This window comes from Neolamprologus brichardi, chromosome 23 (genome assembly GCF_056152115.1).
Source record: "Neolamprologus brichardi isolate AB-2024 chromosome 23, ASM5615211v1, whole genome shotgun sequence".
Classification (NCBI taxonomy): domain Eukaryota; kingdom Metazoa; phylum Chordata; class Actinopteri; order Cichliformes; family Cichlidae; genus Neolamprologus; species Neolamprologus brichardi.
The window spans coordinates 31,451,776-31,478,384 of NC_142125.1; the positions used below are offsets into that span (position 1 = coordinate 31,451,776).

Consider the following 26,609-nt stretch of genomic DNA (forward strand, 5'->3'; position numbering starts at 1 on the left):
ACATGTCACAGGAAACAATTTTTTGAGATGCCTATTCTGTGGATTTTGCACATAAAACTTCATGTGACAACATTTCAGCATTAATTCAACTGCTAAATATACAGAATATGCAAAATATGAGATATCTGCAAACCAGTTTCAATGCAGTCTTGTCTAAAACAGTGACACTCTTCCTAGCTAAACCCTAATAATTAACTGTTACAGGCTATATTTTTAATTCAATAAGATAAAAACTAGAATATACTTTAAATGCTTGAAATCGTTAAAAATGGCAGGATTTGTGGAAAAGTTTGGGTCAATTTTTGTTGTAATTTTGGGGGTAAACAGTATTATTTAGCTATAATAATATTATTTCATTTATTTTATATAGCACCAGTTCACAGTCTCCTCAAGGCAAGCTATCTGAACCTGGCGTCAGATGAAAGTTAAAGTAGACCCAATATGCCTTTCCTTACATTCAATCACAGATTTACTTTCAAGAAATGTGAAAATTAGAGAGAGAACGTGCTAAAACATGCAAAACTGCATTAAAAGACTCCAAGCATTAAACACGTAAGAAGCATAAAACAAACTCAGTAGATTCCCTTGAAACTGATCTTATGAGAAAAACTGAGTTCTTGTCATACATACTGAAAGTTTACATTTCAGCTTTTTGTAATGATCTTGTTCTTTTTTTGCAACAACATTTTGAGGTTATCTGCTGATCTGTAGGATTGCAACATCTACCAAGTATACAGAAAACATTGTCTTTTTATTCGTTTATTTAATCTTGAGCACCATCTTCTGGCATCTCAGCAGAAGTACAGGCTCAGTACTACAGTAAGGACTTTTTAAGAAATATGAGAAATTGATCACTTTGTGTGGCACTCGTTCTCAATGAAGAGCATTACCAATTAAATGCACATTTGTTGATTTCCAATTAAAGTATGTCATTTTTATTTATAAAATGCTTTGTATTTAGCGAGTGATGAGTAAAGTGCTTATCATTAAGGACAGAAGAAAAATACAAAAATAAATAAATGAATAATAAGAAATAATTCAAAACGGATTTTAAGAAGTGACTTAAAAATAGACAATGGCAGCACACCACAACTTAGGCGCTGTCACAGAATAAGCTCTGTCTCTCTGAGCTTACGCTGTGTCCTGGCACATCTAAGAGCAGATGATTGGCTTACCTGAGCGACCAGGATGGTGAGTGCAAATGGTACAATGTAATGTACACTGTGCGACGTAGGTACAGAATACTTTGTACCTACATTGTTTTCTACAGACTGGAAAAATTTTTTAAATCTCTTTATTAAAATAAGATTTTTGTGTATGTTTCATGTGTATCAGGTGATCGATCAGTTCAAAAGAAAAACAGAAGTAACATATTGAAAGGCAAGATATCTGAAGACGTGTAGAGGTGACAAAATAATTGTGTAGTGGATATAGTGATGCTCTTTCTCTCTTTTTTCATAAGCATGCATTATGTGCCTGCTTTAACAACACATACAGTCAAAAAGTAATGTCACGAATGAAAGTGTCAGAAAAAAGCAAAAACTGGGGATAAAATAAACATTTAAAAAACTACTAAAGCTACTAAAGTTAGCTATTAACTGTCTTGTGGAGAGTTAGTAGCAAAATTGATCCCACCTTTATCATGATCAGCTCAAGCTGGAAGATGCTCTCCTGATTGCAGATTCATACAGCAATAGCCAGAACCTGTAGAGCCGTATGGTCAAATTCACAAACTAGCCCTGCAGCAGATCACTGACGTGCTGTCTGAGCCTCCTGTCTGGAGTGGCGACAGCTGAGGGTTCCATCTTTTTCCTCTAAAAGTAAAAGCTCTAGTCGGAATGTTGTTGGAACAGCTTGGGAAAGAGGGGAGACTAGAACTGGAGTGTGGGTTGCATGTCACCAGACTGCTGTCCAAACTGCCATTCTTCGAGCGCAGTTTAAGTGGTTCGTCAATCCTCTTCAGTCACCAATGCCGACCTTACCAGATTTTGCAGAGTGGCTCGAGTACAAAGTCTGTATTCAAGATCATGATGTGTATTTCCATCATCCTCAACAATGTGTCCATCAAGGGAAGGATGCCAAGCCGATACCAAGCAGAGAGCAGCAACAGCGACTACCACCATGTTATTGGGCTATGACCCTCCTGCTAAGAAATCAGAGACATTAGAATGGTGTTGGGATGGTCAGTTTTTCTTCTCAATAGCCTCCACCACAGACCCTGGGAAACAGTTCTGGGTCAGTGGTTCCAGAGAGAATTCATTGCCACTGAACTCTCCAAACACTCACATCCAGTTGATGAACTGAAGACCTATCGTGACCTGCAAGGTATTCCCCGTCAACCATTGTTGCTGAATGGCTCTGAACCCATCTCCTGACTCTAGTAGAGTCTGTACATCTGGGTCGGCAACGAGGGCCAGCTGCACTCATGACACGACTCGGTTTGGCTCTGCAGGGTCCGGCCAAAGTTCTCCTACATCAGGCAAGTTTTAAGCCTAATCTTAAAAGTAGAGATAGTGTCTGTCTCCCGAATCCAAACTGGAAGCTGGTTCCACAGAAGAGGGGCCTGAAAACTGAAGGCTCTCCCTCCCATTCTACTTTTAAATACTCTAGGAACAACAAGTAGGCCTGCAGAGCGGGAGCGAAGTCCTCTAATAGGGTGATATGGTACTACAAGGTCATTAAGATAAGATGGGGCCTGATTATTTAAGACCTTGTATGTGAGGAGCAGGATTTTGAATTCAACAGGGAGCCAATGAAGGGAAGCCAAAACAGGAGAAATATGCTCTGTCTTTCTAGTCCCTGTCAGGACTCTTGCTGCAGCATTTTGGATTAACTGAAGGCTTTTCAGGGAGTTTTTAGGAATTCCTGATAATAATAAATTACAGTCGTCCAGCCTGGAAGTAATAAATGCATGAACTAGTTTTTCAGCGTCACTAAGAGACAGGATATTTCTAATTTTAGAGATGTTGCGCAAGATGTTGTCTTGGTCAAAAATGACTCCAAGGTTCCTCACAGTGTTACTGGAGGCCAAGGTAATGCCATCCAGAGTAAGAATCTGGTTAGATACCATATTTCTAAGATTTTCAGCGCCGAGTACAATAACCTCAGTTTTATCTGAATTAAGAAGCAGAAAGTTAGCGGCCATCCAGGTCTTTATGTCTTTAAGACATTCCTGCAGTTTAACTAATTGATGTGTGTTACCTGGCTTCATAGATAGATAGAGCTGGGTGTCATCTGCATCAGTGAAAATGTATGCTATGTCTTCTGATGATGCTGCCTAAGGGAAGCATGTATAATGTAAACAGAATTGGTCCTAGCACTGAACCTTGTGGAACACCATAGTTGACCTTTGACCTTGCATTTTTGACCCATGCACAAATTGGAGTCTATTAGATAGATATGATACAAACCACTGCAGTGCAATACCTGTAATACCTACAGCATGTTCTAATCGCTCTAATAGGATATTATGGTCAACAGTATCGAATGCTGCACTAAGGTCAAGAAGGACAAGCACAGAGATGAGTCCACTGTCAGAGGCCATAAGAAGATCATTTGTAACCTTCACTAAAGCTGTTTCTGTGCTGTGATGAGCTCTGAAACCTGACTGAAACTCTTCAAATAAACCATTCCTCTGCAGATGATCTGTTAGCTGTTTGACAACTACAAGGACAGCTGGGTCTAGAGATGCTTTTTAAGTAAAGGTTTAACTACAGCCAGCTTGAAGGCCTGTGGTACATAGCCGATTATTAGAGATAGGTTGATCATATTTATGAATGAAGCATTAATTAATGGCAGGACGTCTTTGAGCAGTTTTGTAGGAATGGGGTCTAAAAGACACTGAGGTTTGGAGGAAGTAATTAATTAATTAAGTAACAATTTCTCTAATGATTAAAATGTTATTTGTGAAGAAGTTCATGAAGTCATTACTAGTTAACGTTAAAGGGATGGTTGGCTCAAAAGAGCTCTGACTTTTTGTCAGCCTGGCTACAGTGCTGAAGAGAAACCTGGGGTTGTTCTTATTTTCTTCAATCAGTGATGAATAGTAAGATGTTCTAGCTTTACAGAGGGCTTTCTTATAATATACCTTACCTTATATTGTAAGGTAAAGACCCTACAATAGTATACAGAAATCCCAACAATAAGGCCATCCCCTATGACCAAGCACTTTGGCAACAGTGGAAAGAAAAAACTCCCTTTCTGCTGGAGGAAGAAACCTCCGGAAGATTCTCACAACCCTCCGGCAAAACCAGGCTCAGGGAGGGGCAGCGTCTGTCCCATTAGTTGGGGGTGAATGACAAAACACAAAAAACTATGCCAGTAAATTTTAATTTCAATTTCTTATCATTGAAAATAAAATAATTTACACACAGCTTTTAATAGTGATGAATCACTATAACTAAATTTAACTCCTAACCACTGAACAGACCAAGATTGTATCCATGCAAAGGAGCTGTTATTATCTTGCCTGTTGTTCAATGCTGGTACAAACCCTGTTCAGGCTCTATTGATCCCTTGGGAAGGTTTTAACTTTCCTTCAATAAATCTCAGAAAATCAGTTTGGTTTCGATGCTCAAATTATTTTTCCACAACACAAACCAGGCATGAACACAAAGAACTCAAAAAGAAGTTTTAAAATGCTTATCAACCACTTGATCAAAATTACAAAAATGATCAGTTTGTATGGTAAATAAGAGTAACAGGTTGGTCATGTTATGCTTTAACACATCAGTTAGCCATTCTGAAATATCAAGAAAAAGATGAAGAGGAATTGGTCCCCTCATTAAGTCCCCAATGAAGGGACCCATTCAGAGGGATTTACATAAGAGTCACTGGTGGCACAGGCAACTCAGGGACACAACTTTATTGCAGAGACTTTAAGCATTAAAAAACTTGCAAACAGAAAAATTGGTGCAGAATATTATAAGTAAGGAAATGCACCAGTAATACATTAAAGGCCAATTGTTAAACATTTTATAACTTATATTAGCAACTGAACTTGTACAAAGATGATTGGAGACATGGAATTTTGAGGAGGTTGGCCAATTTTTATACAAAATACACCTCGTCCACCTTGTGGACTCAAATGTAATTTACAACACCAACCAGTAAGAGCAATGTCTCCTTTATGCTACAGCTTCATATTGTATGGGTAATCATACGCTTTCTGTTCTCTTCGCTCTTGGTTCCCTCTGGCTCAGACGAAGCTGTCTCTGCCCAAGGTTGGATCTGTCTTATTTGTTGCTCTGGTTGTTCGGCCATCCATGCCTTTGTTATACAGTGGGGGCACTAATGTCACTCTGGAGGATGGGGGCGGCATCATGTATGTACGTCTGGTACGGGCAGTGGTGTAGGAAACTGGTCTCTGTGGCCTTTGGGTGGAACTGATGCTAGAAAAACAGGAGACACAAGGTGAGGTAATCCAAACTGTTATTGGTTGCTAGTTCTGGCCTGCTATACAGGCAGCCATGAATAGAGAAAGGTTACCACTTTACAACCTTTAGGGACTTATTTATTTTACTCACCATGATGGTAGGATTTCTTTCCCAGACAAATAGGCCAGCACTGCCCCTGCACAAATAAGAAGAAGGGATCCTCCCCAGCCAACAAAAATTGCCGCTCCAAGTTCAAACCTGAAGTGAATGCAGATGTGTTTCATTGCATGCATTTTTAAAGTTAATATCTATTTTTAAAAATCAGCTACTATAATATGAATACCACTTGAAAATTACTCACTTCTGTGACCTGAAATTTGGATTATTAAATTCAGTTATGATTCTGTTAGCCCACCACGAGTAGGTGATCATGCCACAGCCCCCTACCAGAAAAGAGGCTGTATTTTAAAACCTTTTTTTGGCTATTTTGAAAACTGATCAACCAACCATTGAAGGATTGTTTACCTGAAGCCAGGTAGGTGATAGCACCAGAAAATGTCACCCTTGAATTGACAATCTCTGTCCCGCCTATTTTAGTACATTTCATCCCTATGAGTGTGAGGACGCCACCGAAGAAGCCTGTAATGACAGCACAGACCGCCAGTGCTCTGCAGGCGTGCAAGAACACTGAAAGAAAACAAATACAGTTTATGTTAACATAACAGTTGTGCATTTTATTAAGATAACCTAAAGGAATTTGTATGATCTCTGCTTCAAACTGTATCTTCAACATAGAAAAACATAGCAATGAGCTAAAGGAACAGCTGAGTAGAAATTAAAAAGAGAGACTGTAAAGTTTTGAATATCTCAGCGTATCCTACCAGGCAGGGCCAGCATGGAGGGGTAGTATTTGCAGTCAGACACCCCCGTGGTGTCTGAGATGCAGTCCATCCACAGGTTGGAGTAGTAGTTGGAGGTGGTCAGCACTACGGTGCCCACCTCTGAGAAAGTCCAGTACTCTGTGGGAAGAGTTGAAGAGACCAGAATCCAGCCACATAAGCAGGACACGAAGCAGCCAATCTCCACGTACATCACCACCGTCCTGTACTTCATGGTGACTTCTGGTCTTCGACCAAAATTCGTAACAGTTGAAAAAGTAAGGTCTCACTGCAGGAAATGTGAATGGGCCTCCCCCTTTGTGTCATTGCTGATGTGTAAGTGTCAGACTAGCAGTGTGGATGCTTTGAGCTCATCTTATCTTTTAGATAGTTTTGTCCAGTAAGCGCCTTTGATGTTGCCACCAGGAACAGCATTATGCCTGCCATTGGTTTTAACCTTTTCATCATGGTGTGCTTCTACTTTGTTTAGGTTCCCAGCTCAGATGTCAAATGTGTAAAAGTCATGTTTTTCATGACTAAACATTAAATGTTGTTTGTGTGATTTTGTTTGTTTGTTTGTTTGTTTTTTTTTGGGGGGGGGGGGGGTATTTCATAATTTTCAAGTTTCACGGTGATCCCAGATTTCAGAATTGTTAAACGTATTTGTTTTTCATTGTTTCATATCTGTTATTGTGTAATAACAGAAGACAGCATGGTTTCTGGATCATGTTCATATGGGGCTTATTTGCAATGGTAGACCTTTAACCTGTGTTTGTGGATGTACATAAAAGAATTCCCAAACAGATTCAGGCATGTTTTTTATGCAGTTTGAGGGCCCAAAGTTCACAGGCATGCTATATCGATGTTTGGCCTTGTCCTTTATGCAGAGTTCTGCAGATTCTCACAAGTTTTTGAAGATATTTTGTAATGTAGATGATGCAGTCTTTTGCAACTTCAAATTGGGGAAAATAATACACAAAATCCTCCAAAATTTATAGAGATAGTTTTCTGCATTTTGGTGAACTATTGCCTAACTTTAAGTCTGAGTGTTTCATGTTGTGCTGTTGTAAATAAAACATGCATTTATGCGATTTGCCCACATTGCATTCTGCATTCGGCCAGAACTGTCTTATTCAAGCTGTCTTGTCATTTCTGTAAATAGTCTTTTGGAATAGATCTCCAAGCTTCATCAAGGACATTCTAACGCTCCTTGAATGTTGGCTGCCTTTTGTTTCATTCACTGACAAGATCATCCTACATTGCTTCAGTAATGTTGAGATGCTTTTGCATGATGTTTCTGAATCTAAGGTTTTCCTTGCTTATAATGTTATGAGTTCCTCAAAACATCTCTCTATCTTCCTCTTTCAGTCTGATGGAGGGAGAGGATCAAGAATTTTCCTCACGTTTTTTCCCTCCATTGATTCTAGTAGTGGTAACAAGGCACAATAGTTTATATGGTTTACATTTAAGTAAACCAACCTTTTTGGATAGTTAACTATGTGTGGAGTTACACAGTGAATTATACAGCCAGTTAGAGTGAGAATTCACGAGAGGGATTTAAAAACCACATTACCTCAGTTTCGATGGATCTGCTTGTCTATGTAAAAACAACTCGACCACATTGTTTATGTATAAACAATAAGCAGCCATGCCTGATACACCTCCATGAGGGAGAGCTGATGACACACAGGGAAAAACACACACAACAAACCAGTAAGTGGGTGTTCCGAGAAGCTTCTGAAATTACGTCTTTTATCCTGTCTTCCTTCTCTCACCCCAAACAGTCACGGCAGATGGCCCCACCCCTCCCTGAGCCTGGTTCTGCCGGAGCTTTCTTCTTGTTAAAAGGGAGTTTTTCCTTCCCACTGTTGCCAAAGTGCTGCTCATAGGGGGTCATCCTATGGGTCTACCTTACAATATGAAGCACCTTGAGATGACTGTTGTTGTGATTTGGCGCTGTATAAATTGAATTGAATTGAATTGAATTGAATTGAATTGAAGTGAATTGAATTGAATTGAATAGCAGCTCAGGCTTTCTACATGCAAATAAATGATACTCACAGCCGACCACATGGAAAGTAGATGCTGTTTATCAGATCCCATTTATACTTCTTTGTTCTCCCCCCATGTGTCTGCACTCCAATCCAAAAAATGCAATCACTATGCCAGCCAAACCAATGGAGAAACTGCTCAGCAGAAGCTCCCTGACTCCCTGAAGGTGTGCTGAGACAAAGTCCAGAATGGTCAGGCCCCACCATATCTTAAAGACCTCATTATAACATATTATCCCAAAATAGCACACCAGGGTCAGAGTGCGGGCTTACTTTTCATTCTTTCTCCTTTGGTCGCCTCATTTTCGTCTTTCTTAAAGGGCCATTCCAGCATATTGTGTTTACTCAGGGTACTCATAAGTGTTAGATTAAACAAAAGGCTATGACATTTAAAGCAACAGACACAGAAATATCAGAAGTTTTTTCTTTCACAGGTTTTCAGCTAAATACATGGAAACAAATTAAGTGTTTTTGCCATAGACTGCCTAATAACAAAGTGCCTAAAGATACCATTTAAAATGGGCTTTTTGCAAAGTTGTCCCTTGTGTGTAGACACAGCACTGTTTTATTTCTTGAGTTTGCTGCCTTTTTATGCTTGAATGTTTCTCAGGTCAGCATTAAGTGGTTCAACAAACAGATAAACATTTGTGTGAAAGTGGTCAGACATAAGGCCTTGGACTGATGTGAGAATGAGTGAAAAAGTGAAAGGGCAAAAGGTCCAAAGAAAAACTTTGAAAGACCTTCATAAAGCCTGGAGAAGTTTCTCAGAAACACTTTAAAAAAAACCAACAAGAAAGTCGTGCCCCTTGGAAGCAAACTAAAAAGAAATGCATAACACTTTAAGCTTTTTTTTTCTGGAGCCCTCAGTTCATTACAAACAAGGACAATTTGGATTAGTAGCTAAAGTGACAAGAACAGCAACTGCAAAGAACTCCACTACATAGCCCTCAAATGAATTCACACACACACACACACTCTCTCTCTCTCTCTCTCTCTCTCTCTCTCTCTCTCTCTCTCTGAGTTGTTCAACTCAGAAAATATTTATAACATGAAGCTAACATTTTCCAGAGCTTTATTGTTATTGTACTAAAGATTAATTTGAGGGGTCAGGTGGGAGGCACTTGACTGATTTTTTTGCCTGCTTGATTATGGTCATATTATTTCTATCCATTTGACCCCTTTTAACTTTCTATTGTGACTTGTAGGAATAAACTGTGTTTATAACAAACAGAAGATAGCAGCTTTGTATTATGTGGTAAGAAATGTATTATGTTAACTGTGTCAAGGCTATGCTGCAAGGACTGGTTGCCTGTGATCTTTGCTTGGGTTTCTATATAGCAGTTACAGTGTCTGGATATTCTAACACTAAACACTTTGTTTTCAAGATTTTCCACAAGGTGCAATGCTCAATTGACAGAGATAGAAGTATTGTAGTGTACTGAATCTTTATTTTGAACATGTTAAAATAGTATAACAACAACAAAAGAGGGAAAAAGACAAACAAAGCAAAACAAAAGGAAAACAAAGCAATAATAATTATAACTTACATGTTCAAAAAGGAGAAGGAAGAAGCATCATCTTATTTACCACATATCCACTATTTATTAACTAACAGTCTGCACTTTTTATTTTCTGTCCATCAGAAGTCTCTAGCTATAGATGAAATCACATTAATTGTTCTATTTATTTCCTCTAATGTGAAGCAGCCTGCCTTCAGTGGGCCATAGCAAGTGTACAACCCACAAAAATCCAGCCTAGTATGCTAAGCAGTAGCCCCAGGATCTGACCCGGTCTCCTCCACATCCCTTTCATTTGGTAAATATATGCAATACACCAGCAATGATAAGATATTAAAAGACACAAGTCTTTTGCTTTAGCTCAAGTCTTCTTCGAGTCTTTTTGTTTACAGTCAGCTAGACCTGATTAGACTGGTGGGGTTTGATTTGCTGTCTCAAAGGTTGCCTAAAGTCTTCCATCTTTTTTAGAAATTAAAGTGTGGAAACAACAACCTTACAAATCTGAGAGAAAAAAAATCCAATAAAACATTTGTTAGACACTTTAATTAATACAAAACAGAAAACTGAATGCAATTTATACCACATATTAAAATCTTGAAGCATCTGACTGCTTGGTCATCACATGCTCTGAAGTTTTTTTATACCTAATAATTCATATTTGTTCAAATATAAGAGTTTTTGACATATGGTGCAATCTCACTCCCTAAAGTGCCTGACATGGAGGTTTGTGCCCTGCTTCTATGGCTGTTCCTGCCACTCCTCACTTCTGACAGACTTGATAGGCTAGACCTTGAAGAGAGGCCAGACTGTGACCCAAATCCTGATCTTGATCCTAAATCTGTCTTCAGCTCAAACCTTTCCGACCTTTCTGACTGGGTGGAACGCCCTGAATTGGTCGTGCGTCTGGATCTTGAGGCAATGCTAGATAAATCTGAGCCCTCAGACCTTGATAATAGCTCAGAAATAGAGGACAGTTTGGTCTTGGATGTGATCTCCGACACTGTGGACAGAGATGTGGTGGACTTGTTTTGCAATGGGTCTGGCAATCCCTTGACAATCACCCTAAGGAAGGAGATGCACATTATTGTCAAACATGACAGTTACATGTTCCACTAAGCAAAACGTAGTAAAAAAAAAAAATCACACAGTGCTGTAGTATTAGTTGATAGGTCAGCCAAACTGTTGATGTTTTTATTATTATTTATTATTATTATTTGCCTTCTTTCAAGTCATGCACATTTACTTTCGATTATTCATCCTGGCTCTTCATGGCACTTCTACTACTTTTGGTCATTTAGGCTTCTGCCTCAGAGGTTTTGGCATACCTGCTCATTATTTTCAATGGCATGTCCTTTTTCTGTCTTTATTATTCTTCTGTTTTCAGTGCTCTAAACATTTAGCACAACTCTTCAGGTTTTGGGGGTACCAGCATTGGTAATCGTTAGCGGGAGTAGTCCTTCTGAGTTTCTGATGTTTTCTGTCCTCCACAGGAATGATTCAAGCATGGTTCTTATAAGGTCAAATTGGCAATACGTGGATCCCTGTATTATCTGCCATTTTAGCAGCATCTCCTTGGCCTCTATACAGTAACTCTTTCCATTAACATCTTGGAAAAGTCCTGCATTTAGAATTGGTAATAGCTCTATCTCTACTGTTTCATTTCAAAGATCTTCACTAAATAGGTTGGTAGGTGCTGCTCTATCAGCCTTACAAGCCTTTCTTTCCACCCTCAGTCGCGTAGCGCCAAACACATCAAAGTTGCCTAGGAGGCTTAATGTTGTAAGGTAAGTCCTTATAATTCGAAACAGCTTTCCTTCCACTCATCTCCAAATCGTTTGCACATCTTCTGCCTTACTCACAAAGTCTAAATTCATGTAAAGTCAGCATATAGCTGGTGGTGGTATAAAAGTCTTACTCTTACTCCCACTCCTAACTCTGAGCTTCATTATGTTCTGTGTGCTCTCTACTGGCCTACAGCAGCACAAGCCTTAATGCAGCGTCTTCTCTCCACTGTTCCTTGCAACTCTCAGCCTTTCGTAGCCTTTTTTCTCTCTGTGGGCCATCAGTGGCCCCGAGCCTTATTGTAGGCTCTTCTCTCCTGTGCTGCAACTTTCAGCCTTTGTAGCCTCTCTATTCTATCAACTATCAGAAGCCCTGTGCCAACGCTGCTCTTACCGCTTGCATTTTCAGTCTTTGCAGGTTCTCTGTTCTGTCGGCTATCTGCAGCCCAGGGCCTTAACCCAAGCTCAACCTCCCTCTGGCCTTTGATATCCCTCAGTTTTCCCTTCCAATCAAATGGCAAACATGGCCTGCCATTGGAGGGCCACTGCCAGGCCCAGAATTCATGCTGGTATTTTGGGTGGTCTGTTGTTGTTGTTCTTCTCTGTGCTTATGCTTCCTATGCCCTGCCATGCCATGCATTACTCCTTACATGCATAGTTTTCCTTTCCCATGCCAGAACTCTGCTGCAGTAAGATCTTTTTTTCTTTTGGGATCCTGCTCTATCCCCTTTCACAGCTGGGGTTCTGTTCTGCCAAGACAGACCATTGTAATACCCCTATATAATTTCTGCTTATCAATAAATTACGTTCATTCTTTCAAATAATCTCTCTTTATTGAAATAAGCTTCTGAATAAGTTCTTTAAGGATAATCTATGGTCTCTCATCTGTCTCCTCCCAGGTTCTGCTAGCTAAATCAAAGCTTTATCACTCCAACTTTACCATGTTGTCAAGGTGTTTGTCATCACTGGCCTAGTCAGGTAACACTCTCCTGGCTTTCTCCAGGCCAATCAGCACTCATGCTGTGTAGTTTAAATCTCATTCTCCCTTTCTGTTCTGCCAAGACGGGCCATTGGAGACAAACCGCCAAATTTGTCATTTGTCGTGTTCATTCTTTCAAATGATCTCTCCTTATTGAACTACCCTTACCGAATACCAGATTTGACAAAGAGGGGCAGGTCTAGGGATGGGTATCGAAACCCGGGTCTTGTTGAGAACGGTTCCCACTGTTTCAATTCCTTGTAATTGTTTGGCATTTTTGCAAACGATTATTTTTATAATTATATTTATATTTTTATTTATATTATTTATTATCGATTTCAGTCACCCCGCATGACTTGGCAGGAAACACGGCGCCTAAGCGGCTCAAACGCTCAAAAGTTTGGTTATACTTTACGAGAACGGATGACAACGGGGCAACTTGCAATACTTGCAAAGTAGATATTTCATTTAAGGCAGGAAACACTACGAAGATGCAAAAGCATTTGCTCACAAAACAAGCGATGACCTTAAATGAATGTCGTGTTTTTAATTCTGCTCCGGACTCGTGAATCTCAACCCAGCAGCAGCGGTAACGTTTGCACGTCCTCTCCCGTTAATGCGGCAGGTAAATAATCAACAACAGTGCATATTATGTTAGCGCGATCTGCCTTATTACAAAACCTGCCATTACTGTGCATTTAGGTGACCATGATGAGAGAGACAGAGTCTGGCTGCCTCAGATGCTGGCAGTTCTCGCTGCAGTCTACCGGTAGCGTCTCCTTTCAGGCCAGGATAGATGAATGTCACGGTGCAGTGACTAAGTTTGTGGTAAAAGACTTGCACCCATTTGCCACAGCAGATGATTTTCGGTAAGTGAATGTGTTTAATTGTAGGCAGGGACATTACTGGATATTCTTGTGTAATTGCTACAGAATAATGTTATACTTTGTTATTGCTACAGAAGAATATTTATTTTATTATTTTACATTTACAATTTTTTTTCCTGGGGACCCTGTGACACCCCATTGAAGAGCCGTAGGCTGTGGATCTCTTAAGATCTCACCGTTGGGTTTGTAAGGCCATGTTGCTCCTATCTTGTGATAGAGAGTAAGACATAAAACACAGTTCTAAGCTAATCGACCTTAGTGTTCTCCTTTTTAAAAAGAATCAATAAGAGAATCGATAAGGAATCGAACTGTTAAACAGAATCAAAAATGGAATCGGAATCGTGAAAATCTTATCAATACCCATCCCTAGACAGGTCTGACTGTGTAACAAGTTGTTTGCCATTAAGTGTGTGGATTCATAACACAAATGATCCTCAATTTTGACAAAGTTGCAAAATAGACATATATTATTAAGACTTAAAATTAGTGACTAAGCCCATACACTTGGCAGGTAATGTTAACAGAGGTTAGCATGGAAAGCCGTTTTCCCATAGACTTATACAGGACTTCTTTTTGCAACCACCATTTTTGCAGCCATTTAGCGGCCTTCAGATAGATAGCATTGGCCTCATTTTTCCTACCTGGAAGCTACATTTCTCTTCTATACTGTCCAAGCACTTACTTTTTCTCTCCTCCACATAGGGGTGTGCACACTGACCATAGATAGAAGGCACCACCAGTGATGTGAAAGGCTGAACCCACCCAGCCGAGAAATATTGGGGTGCCAAGGTTAAACCTGTTGGTTGCAAACCAGAGAGATGCTGAGATCATAATTTAAAAATTTCAGTTTTATTCAATGTAGGGTAACATTTATTCTGTGTAACCATGGTTACTTACTGGAGTCCAGTGGGACCAGGGTCAATATGTATTGCATAGACATACTGTGCATAGACACCATACCCAGATGTGGACAGCACTCCTGAATGCAAATCAAGTTAAAAAAAAATAGAGTCAAAAGTTACGTTGACTGCTATGCATATTGCATATGCAACATGTGTTTGTACGCATAAGATATATAATACATTTTGGGGTCAGCTTGAAAGAAGGGCAGATGTGAAATGTAATCTTAGAGTCATAGCTGCAAAATTATAAGACATTTTGTTAGTTTTCAAGCAATAACTCATTAATTGACCTTTAAGACCTTGGTCGATTTGGGCCATGTTTTAATGGATTGTTTGATGATGACCCCACTCTACATCCCTACAACGTTTCATCAGAATTCATTCAGAATTGTTCAAGTTATCATATTTACAGACAGAAGGGATCTCATGCATCATACCAAAATCATAACTGCCTGGCAGAGGTAAAAACTTGAATATTCTGGCAATTATTTCATGGTTCAATGGTAAACGCTTCAAAAAGAATATTAAGTTACTGTGCTGAATGTCAACAGTAAGTTACCTTTATCCAGTCTTGACACAAATTAACCAGCAAAATCCATGAGCAGACAATGAATAGAACTTAAGTACACAAAGAAATGAAATACAAGCCATCCCTTCTAAAAGAGTGATAATATGGTATTCACACCCAATGATTTTATAGTATTTAAAGTTAGACATTTACCACTGATGATGTGGCAACATCCACCAATGTAGATCTTCTTGTATTTTGATTGTACTTTTCCTCCAATGTAGGTGCACTCCATACCCAGCAGACTAAGTACAAACCCCAGCATGCCTACAGAAAGAGCCGACATCAACAGGGCTCTCACTATTTGGACATAGTCTAGAGTGACAATAAAGAACAGATAAAGGTTTATATAAACATTCTTGATTTGCAAATGAGAATAAATACAGCTTGAATACTGAATATGTTGACATACCTTCCACAGACCAGAGTACAGGGAAATCCTTACAGTTGGTGACAGCAGTTGAGTCTGTAAAACAAGATCTCCACAGACTAGTCCAGTGCCAGGCTACCTTGATGACAGCCGAACCTCCCATGCCCCCAACGGAGGCAATCTTCCAGCCCTCCATTGCCATAGTGCAGGCCACAAAGATCCAACCCAGTACCGTCATCAGGAACCCCCAGATCTGAACCACTCGAATTTTCATTGTATGGATTGTTGTTGTTTCCTTTCTAGATTTCTGACCCAGAAGCTTTTGTTTATTTAAGCTTGAATCCTTTTTCACCCAACTGCAAACCACCAGTTTGTTGAGTTTCTTTTTTAATTTTTAAGATGGTAGTTGGTGATTCAAGCAGTCCTCGGTCTCCAAACTCAAACAAATGCTCTTCTCAGAGAGAAGTGAATATCATGTTTAAAAAAGGGTGTTTCATTTCATTTCTTTTTGCATGTCTGTGGGATAAAGCAGTAATGCAGGTCCTCATGGGCCTGAGACTGCTTACCTTAGCATGTATCTCAAATTACCGGAGACATCATATCCACTGTTTTCAGACAGCTTAAAAGAAGAAGGATCTATTTATAGCATAAGGCGTTTTCTTTTCTAATTCATAGTTAATACTGAGATTTGTTTTTATACCAGGCCTTTTAAGTTCCCTCCATAATATAGCTAAAAAGCATGGAATTTAAAAACATCACAAAACCTTAAAATAATGAACAGGAATGGTTACCTAATTAAAAGAGAGATTTCTTTACTTCTTCTGCATCTTCCACAACTGCTGGGGTCAAAAGGTACAATTTAAGGAAGGGTTGCCAGACTAAGGATGTAAAGGTCTAGCTTGATATTTTTTTCAATAATATGTCATAATTCGGTACCACAGTCGGTGACCAATATACCAAAAGCCGCACTCATCCACCCTCACTCTTTCCACACTCTATACTGTGCTATGTGATACAGGCAGAAATCCTGCAAAATTAAATCTTAGCAAACAACTATTTTAAACTGATCCCCATTTAGATTCACAAAATGGTAACAAAGGTTCCCAATTTTGTTTGACTCTGACTATAAACCAAGTACAAATGGATTTGTGTCTAGCAGATTTTTTTTCTTTGTTTTTTGACATGTCATGTTTTAATATTTCTCCATTGCCAGCCATAATGAGACAGTGTGCCTTTACTCTCTGTGCATTTAGTACATACCGATGTCTGGCATCTATATTTGTGCTTAATTATATACATTTCGATGTTTGGTACATATAATTCTGCTTTCCAACCATAGTGTGTTGGACTAATTTTCCAGATTTTACTTTCCAATTCTTAACTTCATGCAATTTCCTCATAATGGGAACTCTAGAATGATGATGTGCTTCTTTAGCAAGTTGTGGATGTGTAGGGGTAATGTAAATGTACAATATTGATGTGCTTTTACAAAGCTTCTCGGTTGCAGACATTTAAAAGAAAAACATTTCTCATTGAGATTGGATTCAGCCTCATTTCTATAAAGGACATGACAGTTTATGGGATGACGTGCCTTGAGACAACTGTTAATGTGATATGCAACTATATGAATAACATTGAAATTAAACTGAATTGAATTTATGCAACAGACAGGGAGTTATTTTTGACAATTTGCCTTAAATTCAGATTCATGAAATTCTTCCTCATATATGTGGGGAAACCACAGAGACATGACCTGTCCCATATGGAAAAGATATATATAAATCTTATAAAGTTTCTATCTGTCTTGTGTGAAACTTGTATGAAAAACATACAAGAGTGAAAACAGATATATATAAAAATTATATAAATGAAACTCGTATGTTTTGGATACTTACTAAACAACATATGAAAGTGGCCACTTTCATGAGTAAATCATATAAGCCTTATATGACTCACTATATGAAGTAGGCCACATCTGATGCAAGTCTTTTATAAGTTTTTTCTATTTCTTTTCCATATGGGGCCCCACATAAATGATATTAATAAAGGAGAGTTGATGGAACAGGAATGAAACGCTAAAGAAACTAGGGACTGAATATACTAAAGGAGAAAAATATATAACAACAATATAAACACTAAAAAAAACCCAAGAATCACTTAGAATCAATCTCAAAAACACACTGAGTCACACAAGCCACTACCACAACACTTCCATCCGTCTGTTTTCTTCCACTTACCTAATTCTGGGTTGGTTGGCTGCTGGAGCCTGTGCCAGCTGTTATAGGGAGAGAGGCAGATCTCCAGTCTATCTCAGGTAGTCCCTACCAATAAGTCAAAAGATTGATAAACTGTCCCTTAAACTGATGCTATTCTGGCCCACTGATTTTTGAAATAATAAAATCAGACTTTATGTATAAAAATTAAAAAAATGCAATGTATGAGATGCTTGATATTTAAACTAAAAGAGTGACCTTTACAAGTCTTCTTGAAATATGTAATAAAGCTGCTTGAAGCATTCTTCTCAATTTTGCCTCCGGCATTTAAGCTGCTAGTTATTAGTAATTTTGCCAGGACCTCACTGTGCGGCGGGCTGCATAATTACAGCATAGCGTCTTTGTGCTGCTCTAATTAGACTTAAATCTGAGGTAATGAGAGTTCCTGGGAGTGATGAATGTTCTTTTAGTTCAGATGAAAGAGTTCGTTTTTTGTTCCAAAGTTCACCCAGCTTATATTAAAGTTATTGTTAGTGTGGTAGAGAAATATACTGATATTTTGGAGGCTGGGCAGCCTTAATATCTTTATGAAAGATGGTTTAAATTAGCTTTAAATTAGATTCCCAGCCATCAACCCTAAAGAGGACCCTCCCCTTGTAGGTACTTAATAGGCCTAACGCCTGAGCCTTCAACTTTTACAATTCACTAGCCAAACTCTCCCAAATGTCCTCTTTTCTTTATATGGGCTTTCAGACATATACAGAAATATATGTTACTTTGTTTCTTAAAACCTGCAGGATATTTAGACTGTACAGAAAAAATGAAAAAAATAACTTAAAAAAAAGAAAAACATACCAAACTATATTAATTCTGCCAGTCCACTGGTTTATAACCCACATAAAATAAGCATTGTGTGTTTTAGATGTTTCTGACAAAAGCTAGTATACTAAAGCAGACATTAACATTAACACTGAGATCACAGCTACCCTATACTGTTTGCTGCTGTTTATTGAAATGGTGCAAAACTAACAATTCAAGTAGAACCTCCAAATATAAACCTATATCCATGTGCTGACCTTCCAAATACTAGATTCCTTGCTATCAGTTTTTTCTGATATCTGGCATTAACAAGGCATTTTTTCCCCAGAGAACTGCTCCTCACTGTAAATTCTAGAAATGGTTTTGTGGTAAATCCCAGTACACGAGAAAGTCTTGAAATATCAGACTGGCATGTCTAGCACCAACAGCTAACAACAATGCCTTGTTCAAAGCCACATAAAACACAATTTTTCCTCATTCTGATGTTTGAGCATTAGGTTGCTCCCATATGATTGGTTGACTTAACAAGCATATTGTGTACCTAATAAAGTGGGTGAAAAGTCTAAATCTTTGAAAGGTAGCACTGTTCCTCAGCTTAGTGTCAAAAAGCTACTGGCATGCTCACAAACTCTTTTTGGTTTTGTGTTGGTTTAAATATGTAAAATTAAATATGTGTTTAATTTATATGAAGGATGAAAATGGAGCAACATTAGAAGATTAGTCTAGAAATGTTTGAAAGAAAGTTGATGTTAGAATTCATTAAGTTTATCATTGGAAGAAATGTATTTTTAAATAAGCTATTCAGTTACTTCTTTTCAAGTTCTGAAGACTACCATAACTTAGATGACTGAGTGATTCTCAGTCACAGACATTCAGGATACAACAGTTTCTTTTGAAATGTGTAGTTGTAATGATTTTAGTTTAGACAAAAGCTATTGCAAGCTGTTGATATTTGTCAACTTTTTTTTTTAAGAATTTCAAGAGAGTTCCAGCTAAAATGTATTTATCATTTTAACACAGGAGACATACAACCACACAAAGCCACCCTTCTGAGCCCTGGACACCTGACTCTTTTTTCGCAGATACAAAGCAGTGGAAAGCACATGACATCTACGCTCTGTTAGCTGGTTCAAGTATCTACCCTCTGGGCCAAGAGGTTTTGCGTAACATAGCCCAGGGTACCTATATTCCTAGGTGGAGATGGATGGCTGATAAGAGGGGAAACCTCCGGTTGGGCGTCCACATCTACATAAGCATCTCCGGGGTCAGATGTGACCTAGTTAGCCTTGGAGGTCAAACTAGTCTAGACTAGGAAAATTAGAAAGGCACTTCTTCAATCTATTATGTAAGAAAACAAAAGGTTTCACTATCAATTTTTGACATGTTTTAACAATACATAAGATGGTGAAAAAGCCAGTTTGTTAAAGGTGACTAAAGACTTTGAATGTCATGTTGTCTCAAATTAAATGTCCTACTCTCAATGCTTATGTTTCATAAATGAGTTTATGACAGAAATGAGGCAGCCATATTTAATTCTGAACTCTAAATCAAATAGCTCACTTTTTATCTTCCTACAGATGCAGATTAGTTCATTTTGGAGGATGCTGTCCTTGGTTTTAAATGATGAAATGTTGTTAAATTCTCAAATCAACTCGTGTAACAAGAGTCCAGTTTCACACATATGCATTTCTTCCAAACTGCCTCAACGGCTCCTGTGTTTCCTTGTTTGGGCTGGGCCTCTGGGCTGGCTTACTGGTCTTGTTGCATGTTGTCGGAAAAGATGCAGCTCCACTGTAGGAGTATTCAGCTCTGCAAAAGTCAAAACAGGAAATTTACATAGTAAAGGCTACAAAGCTCTGTTTCAAGCAAAACATTTTTTTTCTTACACCATTTCAACTTTCTTGTTACATTTAAGAAGTTCTACAACCATATTGAGTTTTCGTGCATTTCAAAAGAGTTCAAGGATAACCAAAGAGACTTAATCTTACAAAATTCACTTAAAAGCACTTTTAACTACAAACCACACGAACATCACATCTATAGACTTGTAACAGATGTCTTCCTTCTCTCACCCCAACCGGTCGCAGCAGATGGCCCCGCCCCTCCCTGAGCCTGGTTCTGCTGGATGTTTCTTCCTGTTAAAAAGGAGTTTTTCCTTCCCTCTGTGCTTGCTCATGGGGGGTCATATGATTGATGGTTTTTTTTCTCTGTATGTATTATTGTAAGGTCTACCTTACAATATAAAACACCTTGAGGTGACTGTTGTTGTGATTTGGTGCCGTATAAATAAAACTGAATTGAATTGTGTAGCCCAGGGGAAAATCTATAGGATTTCATCAAACTGGTTAAGATATTTTTTCTCAAAGCTACAAATTCAGCTCCATTATGGAATAAATTATTTAAAAATTGGTTGATCAGAGAAGTCATTAGGATTCCTCCACTGGGAACCATGAATTTAATGGACATTTGGAAAATTTTAAACCGATCTTTGAAACCAAGCTTGCCATTCTTAGAGGCCTCTAGGTTGTCTGATTAAACATGCACAGACAAACTTTCACGTGGTACCAGTAGCACATTTTTTTGGTTTATAATCACTATGATTACAAACTGACTGCCAATCAATACTAGGTGCCATTGCTGCTATTCACCGTATTCATACAGTGAGAACATTCTAACCAGCCTGATTGTTACCAAAAACTGGGGGGAAAGAACTAGGATGTTTAAAAGAAAAAGGAACGAAAGAAAAAAAAGTCTGTTTTTCTTTGCCCATCTCATGCAACACTTCTCAATAGCTCCCCTCAGTCAAGGTGACTTTAACTTCTAAAAGGTCCTTCTTATGCAACTGTAACAAAGGAAACATTCAGTTGGAGTAGCTAATCAACATAACGTACAATCATACAACTTACTTTGTAGGTTCAGCAATTATGCGGCAAGTTGCTGAGAGATTACTGGATGTTTTTGACTGGATTTGCCTGTCTATTGCAGTTAAAGTAATTACTTAAATTACCCAATTGAGTTAGTAAATCAATCATGCAGTTTAGAGTGCATCCACATCAGATCAACTAAGACCTTGCTGTTCATGTGAAATCACATTGTTCGCATTCTGTATATCTGCAAAACCAAGCCACTTGCCTGATACTGAAGCCTTCAGACAGGCTGAGGCAGAAGATAAGTCCTCCTAAGATGCACAACACAGATCCAGCCCAGCCAATGAAGAGAGCGGCTCCCAGCTCAAACCTGCAGGGAAAAAAGAAAAGAAAATGAAAAAAACCAAGATATTTCTGACTGGACTTCCTTTCATCTGATTATGTCTTTGATCCACGTGAAAGGAATCCTTTTACTTCTGGGCAACAAATAGGGGGTCAAAGAAGTCAGCTGTGATCCTACGAGCATATATGGAGCATGCCGTCATACAGCAGAGGCCTGTGGAAAGAAATAAGCAGATTACTACTTCAAATTAAAAGGAACTAAGGTAATGTTCTTAGCTCAAGAAGAATTCAATCCACACATTATTTTCCATTAAATCCAGACATACATAGAATGGGATGGTTTTTACCACTAAGAATAAAGTGGAAGCCTGACAGGACAGTCAACCGAGCTTTAGTGGTCTTTGAGCCTCCTATTTTTGTGCACTTCATTCCTACCAAGGCAAGAATGGCACCAAAGAAACCCAGACACACAGCAGCGATCATCAAACCCCGACACACCTGGATGTACGCTTAAAAAATGAAACAGAGAAGAGAGCTATACATTAGTTGGTTCCCTACTTTTTTGTTGCCCATGAATCGTAACAATAAACAGACTTACAAATGTGAAAAAAAAGAATTGTTTTGTTCATATTGAACAGTTTGATGTATTCTTGTGTGAGGGAAATTTGAGATAAAGTTGCAAATAAATCACTTGGAATAAATTGGATTTCTGCACTGATTTTTATAATAAAGTTGGTCCACGATTAACACTGCAACTGACCAATCACATTAATGTGATGTCATAACTTTGCAATGCGAGAACCAAAATTATGAATGCCTGTGTAATCTTTTCTTTTGTCATCTTATACAATGTAAAAAAAATCTTAATTACATCTGTTTTGCTTTTTTTAAAAAGATCTCTTCCAGGGTTACACATGGTTTGCAAGTTGTCCACTATTAATAAGAGTCTTGAATGTCCTCTATTTGAAGACAGTTTGTCCTGTTTTTAACAGATGAAAAGGAAGGTCTTTTGAAATGCTTTCCAGCTTGGTTCATTTGCTTACTTTTTGCAGAGTGGACTGTGAGTGAATGGTTAGTTTGTTAATGAAGATTGTTTGTGCTTATAGATTAGTTTAAAGGTTACATCTATACTTAAGACTTGTATTAAGGTTGGAGCACATGCAGAAATAATAATGCTAATAATGGGCATAAATGTTGCATGACTGTTGCAAATGACTCGTATGTGAAAAGTGTCTCAGATTGTGGCAAAAACTAAAAAATGCTCAAAAATAAAATGTAAGTAAAACTAATTATTGCTAGCTTAATGTTTCATCAGGTAGAAAAAAATGCAATCATGATTTTTGATTGATGTGTAAATATCGACTTCTCACTTACAAGTTGACTGCACTTTAAACATTTAGTGTTGTGTTAACATCTTGTTCTTGTAGCAAAAAAACATATTTTTGTACGTTTAAGTTGTAAAGTGTTTTAGTTACTTTGGGCTTTTTAAATGTATAGATGGTAAAAGATCTCTCCAACCCCAAAGAAGAACTGCTGCTTTAAAACAACAGTCTAAAGGACACTAAGACGGCCAGAAGTATTGCTTTCTTAACTTTGAAAAACGAATATAAAGCATCAAGTGACCTCTCTGTGACTGTATGGCTTTCTCAGATTGTGTTGATTGGACATATAAGGAGGGCTTAATAAGTTTAGCTCAGCTTCTCTAGTAGCTTTAAATGTAGTGGCCATTTGTGGCCTCAAGGCTGAGGTAGAAAAGGAAATATCAAGTTTCAAATACATTCTTTTTTCACAAATGAGGTCATTTATCTAAGAAGTACATCTGTCAGATGTGTGCTCACAGATTTGTGGTTATTTATTTAAATGTTGTTTTTTTTTTACTGATGTAAGAAATGTCGTCCCCTGTGACTGCAACACAACATTATATTATGAACTCACCATCCAAAGCCAGCATTGAAGGAAAGTCCTTGCAGTTTGACACACCAGTGGAATCTGTCACACATGTTTTCCACAAGTTGGACCAGAAGGTAGCTGTGGTAATGACCGTACCGTCCACAGAAGATACCTTCCAGTAGTCTGTCGGCAGAGTAGATGACACCAAGATCCACCCAGAGATGGTCAGGAAAAAAGCAGTGATCTCTGTTGCCATGTTTCCCATTTTCCCTCTGACTTAAAGGTCTGGATTGGGACAAGTACAAGTTCTGTCTCTCAAAAAGTGGGAGTGTCGGTCTAGGACAGGTGCACCAGTGCTGGCAGTTCTGCAGAATTTAGTTTCTGCTTCTCCTGCTCAGCCTCTGACCAAGCATCGCTCAAAGACACACCATTCTCCACATTCTGTAGTTTTATAGGGTATGGGGGCTGGGACTGACACACAAGTCATCACTCCACACGGTATGAAGAGAGGTTGCATGAGGATCTCCAGGAGAAGGAAGTCTTTAATTGGAAGGATCTGAAAAGGCAAGATGAGGAACACAGATAGAAAGGATGATGATGTGTGGTTTCAACAGTATGCCTCAGTTTTTCAACAACATGAACAAATAAGGGTGTAGAACATCAAAGAAACCCATTGGCACAGTTCTTTGGACTTAGAGTTTAAGAAATAAAGTCATAAAGTTACAGAGAAAGTACTGGCAGGGGGAAAAATCTGTTGAAATGCTGCAAATAAGCAGAAAGCAGTTTAAAAACTGTAACTTTTAAGAATTATATTACTTAGTGTAATGCAAACAATGAGAAACATCTTTTCTGTCATGCAATAGGTTATTTTTAGTGACTTACTTTATGGTAATATGATTGGACATGGTTGATATCAATGTCATTAAAATGAGTGTAAAATTGATTAAGTCTTAAATGTTTTTTCGGAAGTTACAATTTTCAAAACAACCCAGTGGGCAGAATTAGATACATTGAAAAGTTGGCTGTGATTGACATCCCTGTTTAGCAGCATTAGAGCACCATCAAGTGGCAGAAAGAACAAACACAGTTCCTCCTTTGAAAGAAATATTAGACCAGAGGTAGGCAACTCCAGGCCTTGAGTGCCGGTGTCCTGCAGGTTTTAGATCACACCCTGGGTTAACACACCTGAATCAAATGATTAGTTCATTACCAGGCCTCTGGAGAACTTCAAGAAATGCTGACGAGTCATTTAGTCCTTTAAATCAGCTGTGATGGATCATGGACACATCTAAAACCTCCAGGACACCGGCACTTGAGGCCTGGAGTTGCTTACCCCTGTATTAGACTGTAGGGTTGGGTCTCTCTCTCTCTCTCTCTCTCTCTCATGCACATGCACACTCTTTCTACCTAATTGCCATGTGACAATGACAGGCTGCTGTGGGCTCAAGTGTTATAACAGCAGATTAAAACCTATGCTGAAGAAGTTTAGGAAATGTTAAGAAATGCTAACAAGTATTTCAAAGTTCTGCCCGCTGGAATTGAAACGATGGGACGAGGTGCGACTTCTCACAACGAACGCAGCATGGTTAACACCTTGGAGACGCTTACAGCTGCCGTGAAGGCTCAAAATAACACCATTGAGCGTATATTGGGATACATCATAGAGAGGCCTGCTCAAAATGAGACCCTTGAGTGAAAGTTGGGTCACATCGCAGAACGGATCACTGCAGTTGTGGGGTCCCAGAATCAAAAGAATGACAACACCATGGAACGGAAGTTTGATACCATCATGGGGAGGCTCGCGGCTCTCCAACGGGAGATTCAGAGACCAGTGTCGGAGTGTTAAAGAGCAGCTTGAAATTCTCATGCTCGCATAAAAGAAAAATCAACAACATCAACATGCGGACACCACGGTGCCAGCTGCAGGCCCAAGGCTGGACCAAAACTCCCAGATAACGACTGTGTGTTGACTATTCTTCCCATTCCATGCAAGGCCACCTGGGTTGGCTGGCAGACTGTTTACTTAGCCTGATAGGGCGGAGGACACTGTCTCAGCTGAACTATGGACATGCACACACAAACACTTACACTGATAAGCACGCACTCATCCCCCTCCCTTTCCAAACGCCTTCGATGCTTGTTTCCTGTGGGGGAAGACGGCGGGTCTGTGTGCCGCGCTGGAATGGTAGCGCTGTGCAGGATGACTGCTGTGTTTCCTTCGGATTACTCCTCACCCCCTACCCAACCTTGTGGCTTGTCACATGCTCCAATGTTGTACTGTGGACATTTATGTGCTCTCTGTGCAGAGGAGTTATTTTGTTTCCTGTTCTCATGCTGTCCTCCAATAGGTGCCCAGCATGAGTAGAGGTCTCTTTTTCCTCTTCTACTTTCCCATTGTTGTGTACTTTTTCAGTGTTTTTCTGTAACGCTGCCGATCTCCAACCTGTATTCCCATGTGATGTTGTGTGTGTAATCGGGGGGGGGGGGGGTTCTATTCCACTGCAGGGAAACCTGCATGTGGCCAATAAAGCCTTTCATTCATTCATTCATTCATACAAGTCATATTATAGAATGGAAAGTCAAAGTATAGTATAGAATGGCATAGTACAGAATATAATGATTTTAGAATGTAATGGCATCGTGAGAATAAGAACGTATTTCTTTGTGCCCCCTTTTCCCTGTTAATGCCCTACCTGGCCCCCTGGCAAAACTTTGCTAGATCCGCCCCTGCACAGTTGCCAGCTGTCAGCGTAAAAAAGGATCCTGGTGTTATTTGTCTCTCAGAAACAGTTCATAACTTCCCTTTAACTCATTCATGTCACCTAAAAGGTAAACCTGTTTCTCCATCATCTGTTCAGCTCTGATGATTCGGTAAGGACATCTTCTTGGTGATGGGTCGGTCGCGAACGAAATGGCTCTTAGAGCCGGTTCTTTGACATGAACGACACGAGCCGGCTCCTTATTGCGAGCCGTGGAGGTTTTTTTTTTCTTTCTCTCACCCTCTCTCTCGCACTTTTTTTCCGCTTCACTCAGCATGCGAGCCTTGTGCTTTATGCTGGGAAGAGGGGGGAGGGGCGGTAGTTACATTCAGTAGCACAGGAACAGAGTCGGAGGGAGAGAGAGAGAGCCAGGGACAACAACGTCACATTAGAAAGGTATAGTAATCATCC

At 39.2% G+C, this 26,609-nt stretch overlaps 3 protein-coding genes across 4 annotated transcripts; all 3 read right to left on the reverse strand.

Annotated features, from left to right (window-relative positions):
• Positions 1 to 5,197: 5,197 nt before the first annotated feature.
• Positions 5,198 to 6,488, reverse strand: cldn10d (claudin 10d). 2 transcript variants are annotated; one of them, XM_035913545.2, is made up of 5 exons: positions 6,257 to 6,488; positions 5,901 to 6,062; positions 5,737 to 5,818; positions 5,526 to 5,633; positions 5,198 to 5,384 (listed from the first exon to the last, which is right to left on the reverse strand). In XM_035913545.2, the coding sequence occupies exons 1-5, from the start codon at positions 6,486 to 6,488 to the stop codon at positions 5,198 to 5,200; spliced, it is 771 nt and encodes a 256-aa protein (XP_035769438.1). The 2 variants fall into 2 exon arrangements, with proteins under 2 accessions (XP_035769438.1, XP_087692287.1); XM_087836161.1 differs by having other exon boundaries at positions 5,198 to 5,390.
• A 3,995-nt stretch (positions 6,489 to 10,483) lies between these two features.
• Positions 10,484 to 15,582, reverse strand: cldn10e (claudin 10e). Its single transcript, XM_035913538.2, has 5 exons — positions 15,351 to 15,582; positions 15,092 to 15,253; positions 14,366 to 14,447; positions 14,151 to 14,264; positions 10,484 to 10,883 (listed from the first exon to the last, which is right to left on the reverse strand). The coding sequence occupies exons 1-5, from the start codon at positions 15,580 to 15,582 to the stop codon at positions 10,484 to 10,486; spliced, it is 990 nt and encodes a 329-aa protein (XP_035769431.2).
• A 3,878-nt stretch (positions 15,583 to 19,460) lies between these two features.
• On the reverse strand, positions 19,461 to 23,760 carry cldn10a (claudin 10a). The gene is made up of 5 exons (XM_006804115.3): positions 23,485 to 23,760; positions 21,897 to 22,058; positions 21,682 to 21,763; positions 21,473 to 21,577; positions 19,461 to 20,149 (listed from the first exon to the last, which is right to left on the reverse strand). Exons 1-5 carry the CDS (start codon positions 23,702 to 23,704, stop codon positions 20,014 to 20,016), a joined length of 705 nt encoding a protein of 234 aa, XP_006804178.2. The 5' UTR covers positions 23,705 to 23,760; the 3' UTR covers positions 19,461 to 20,013.
• Between the last annotated feature and the right edge of the window lie 2,849 nt (positions 23,761 to 26,609).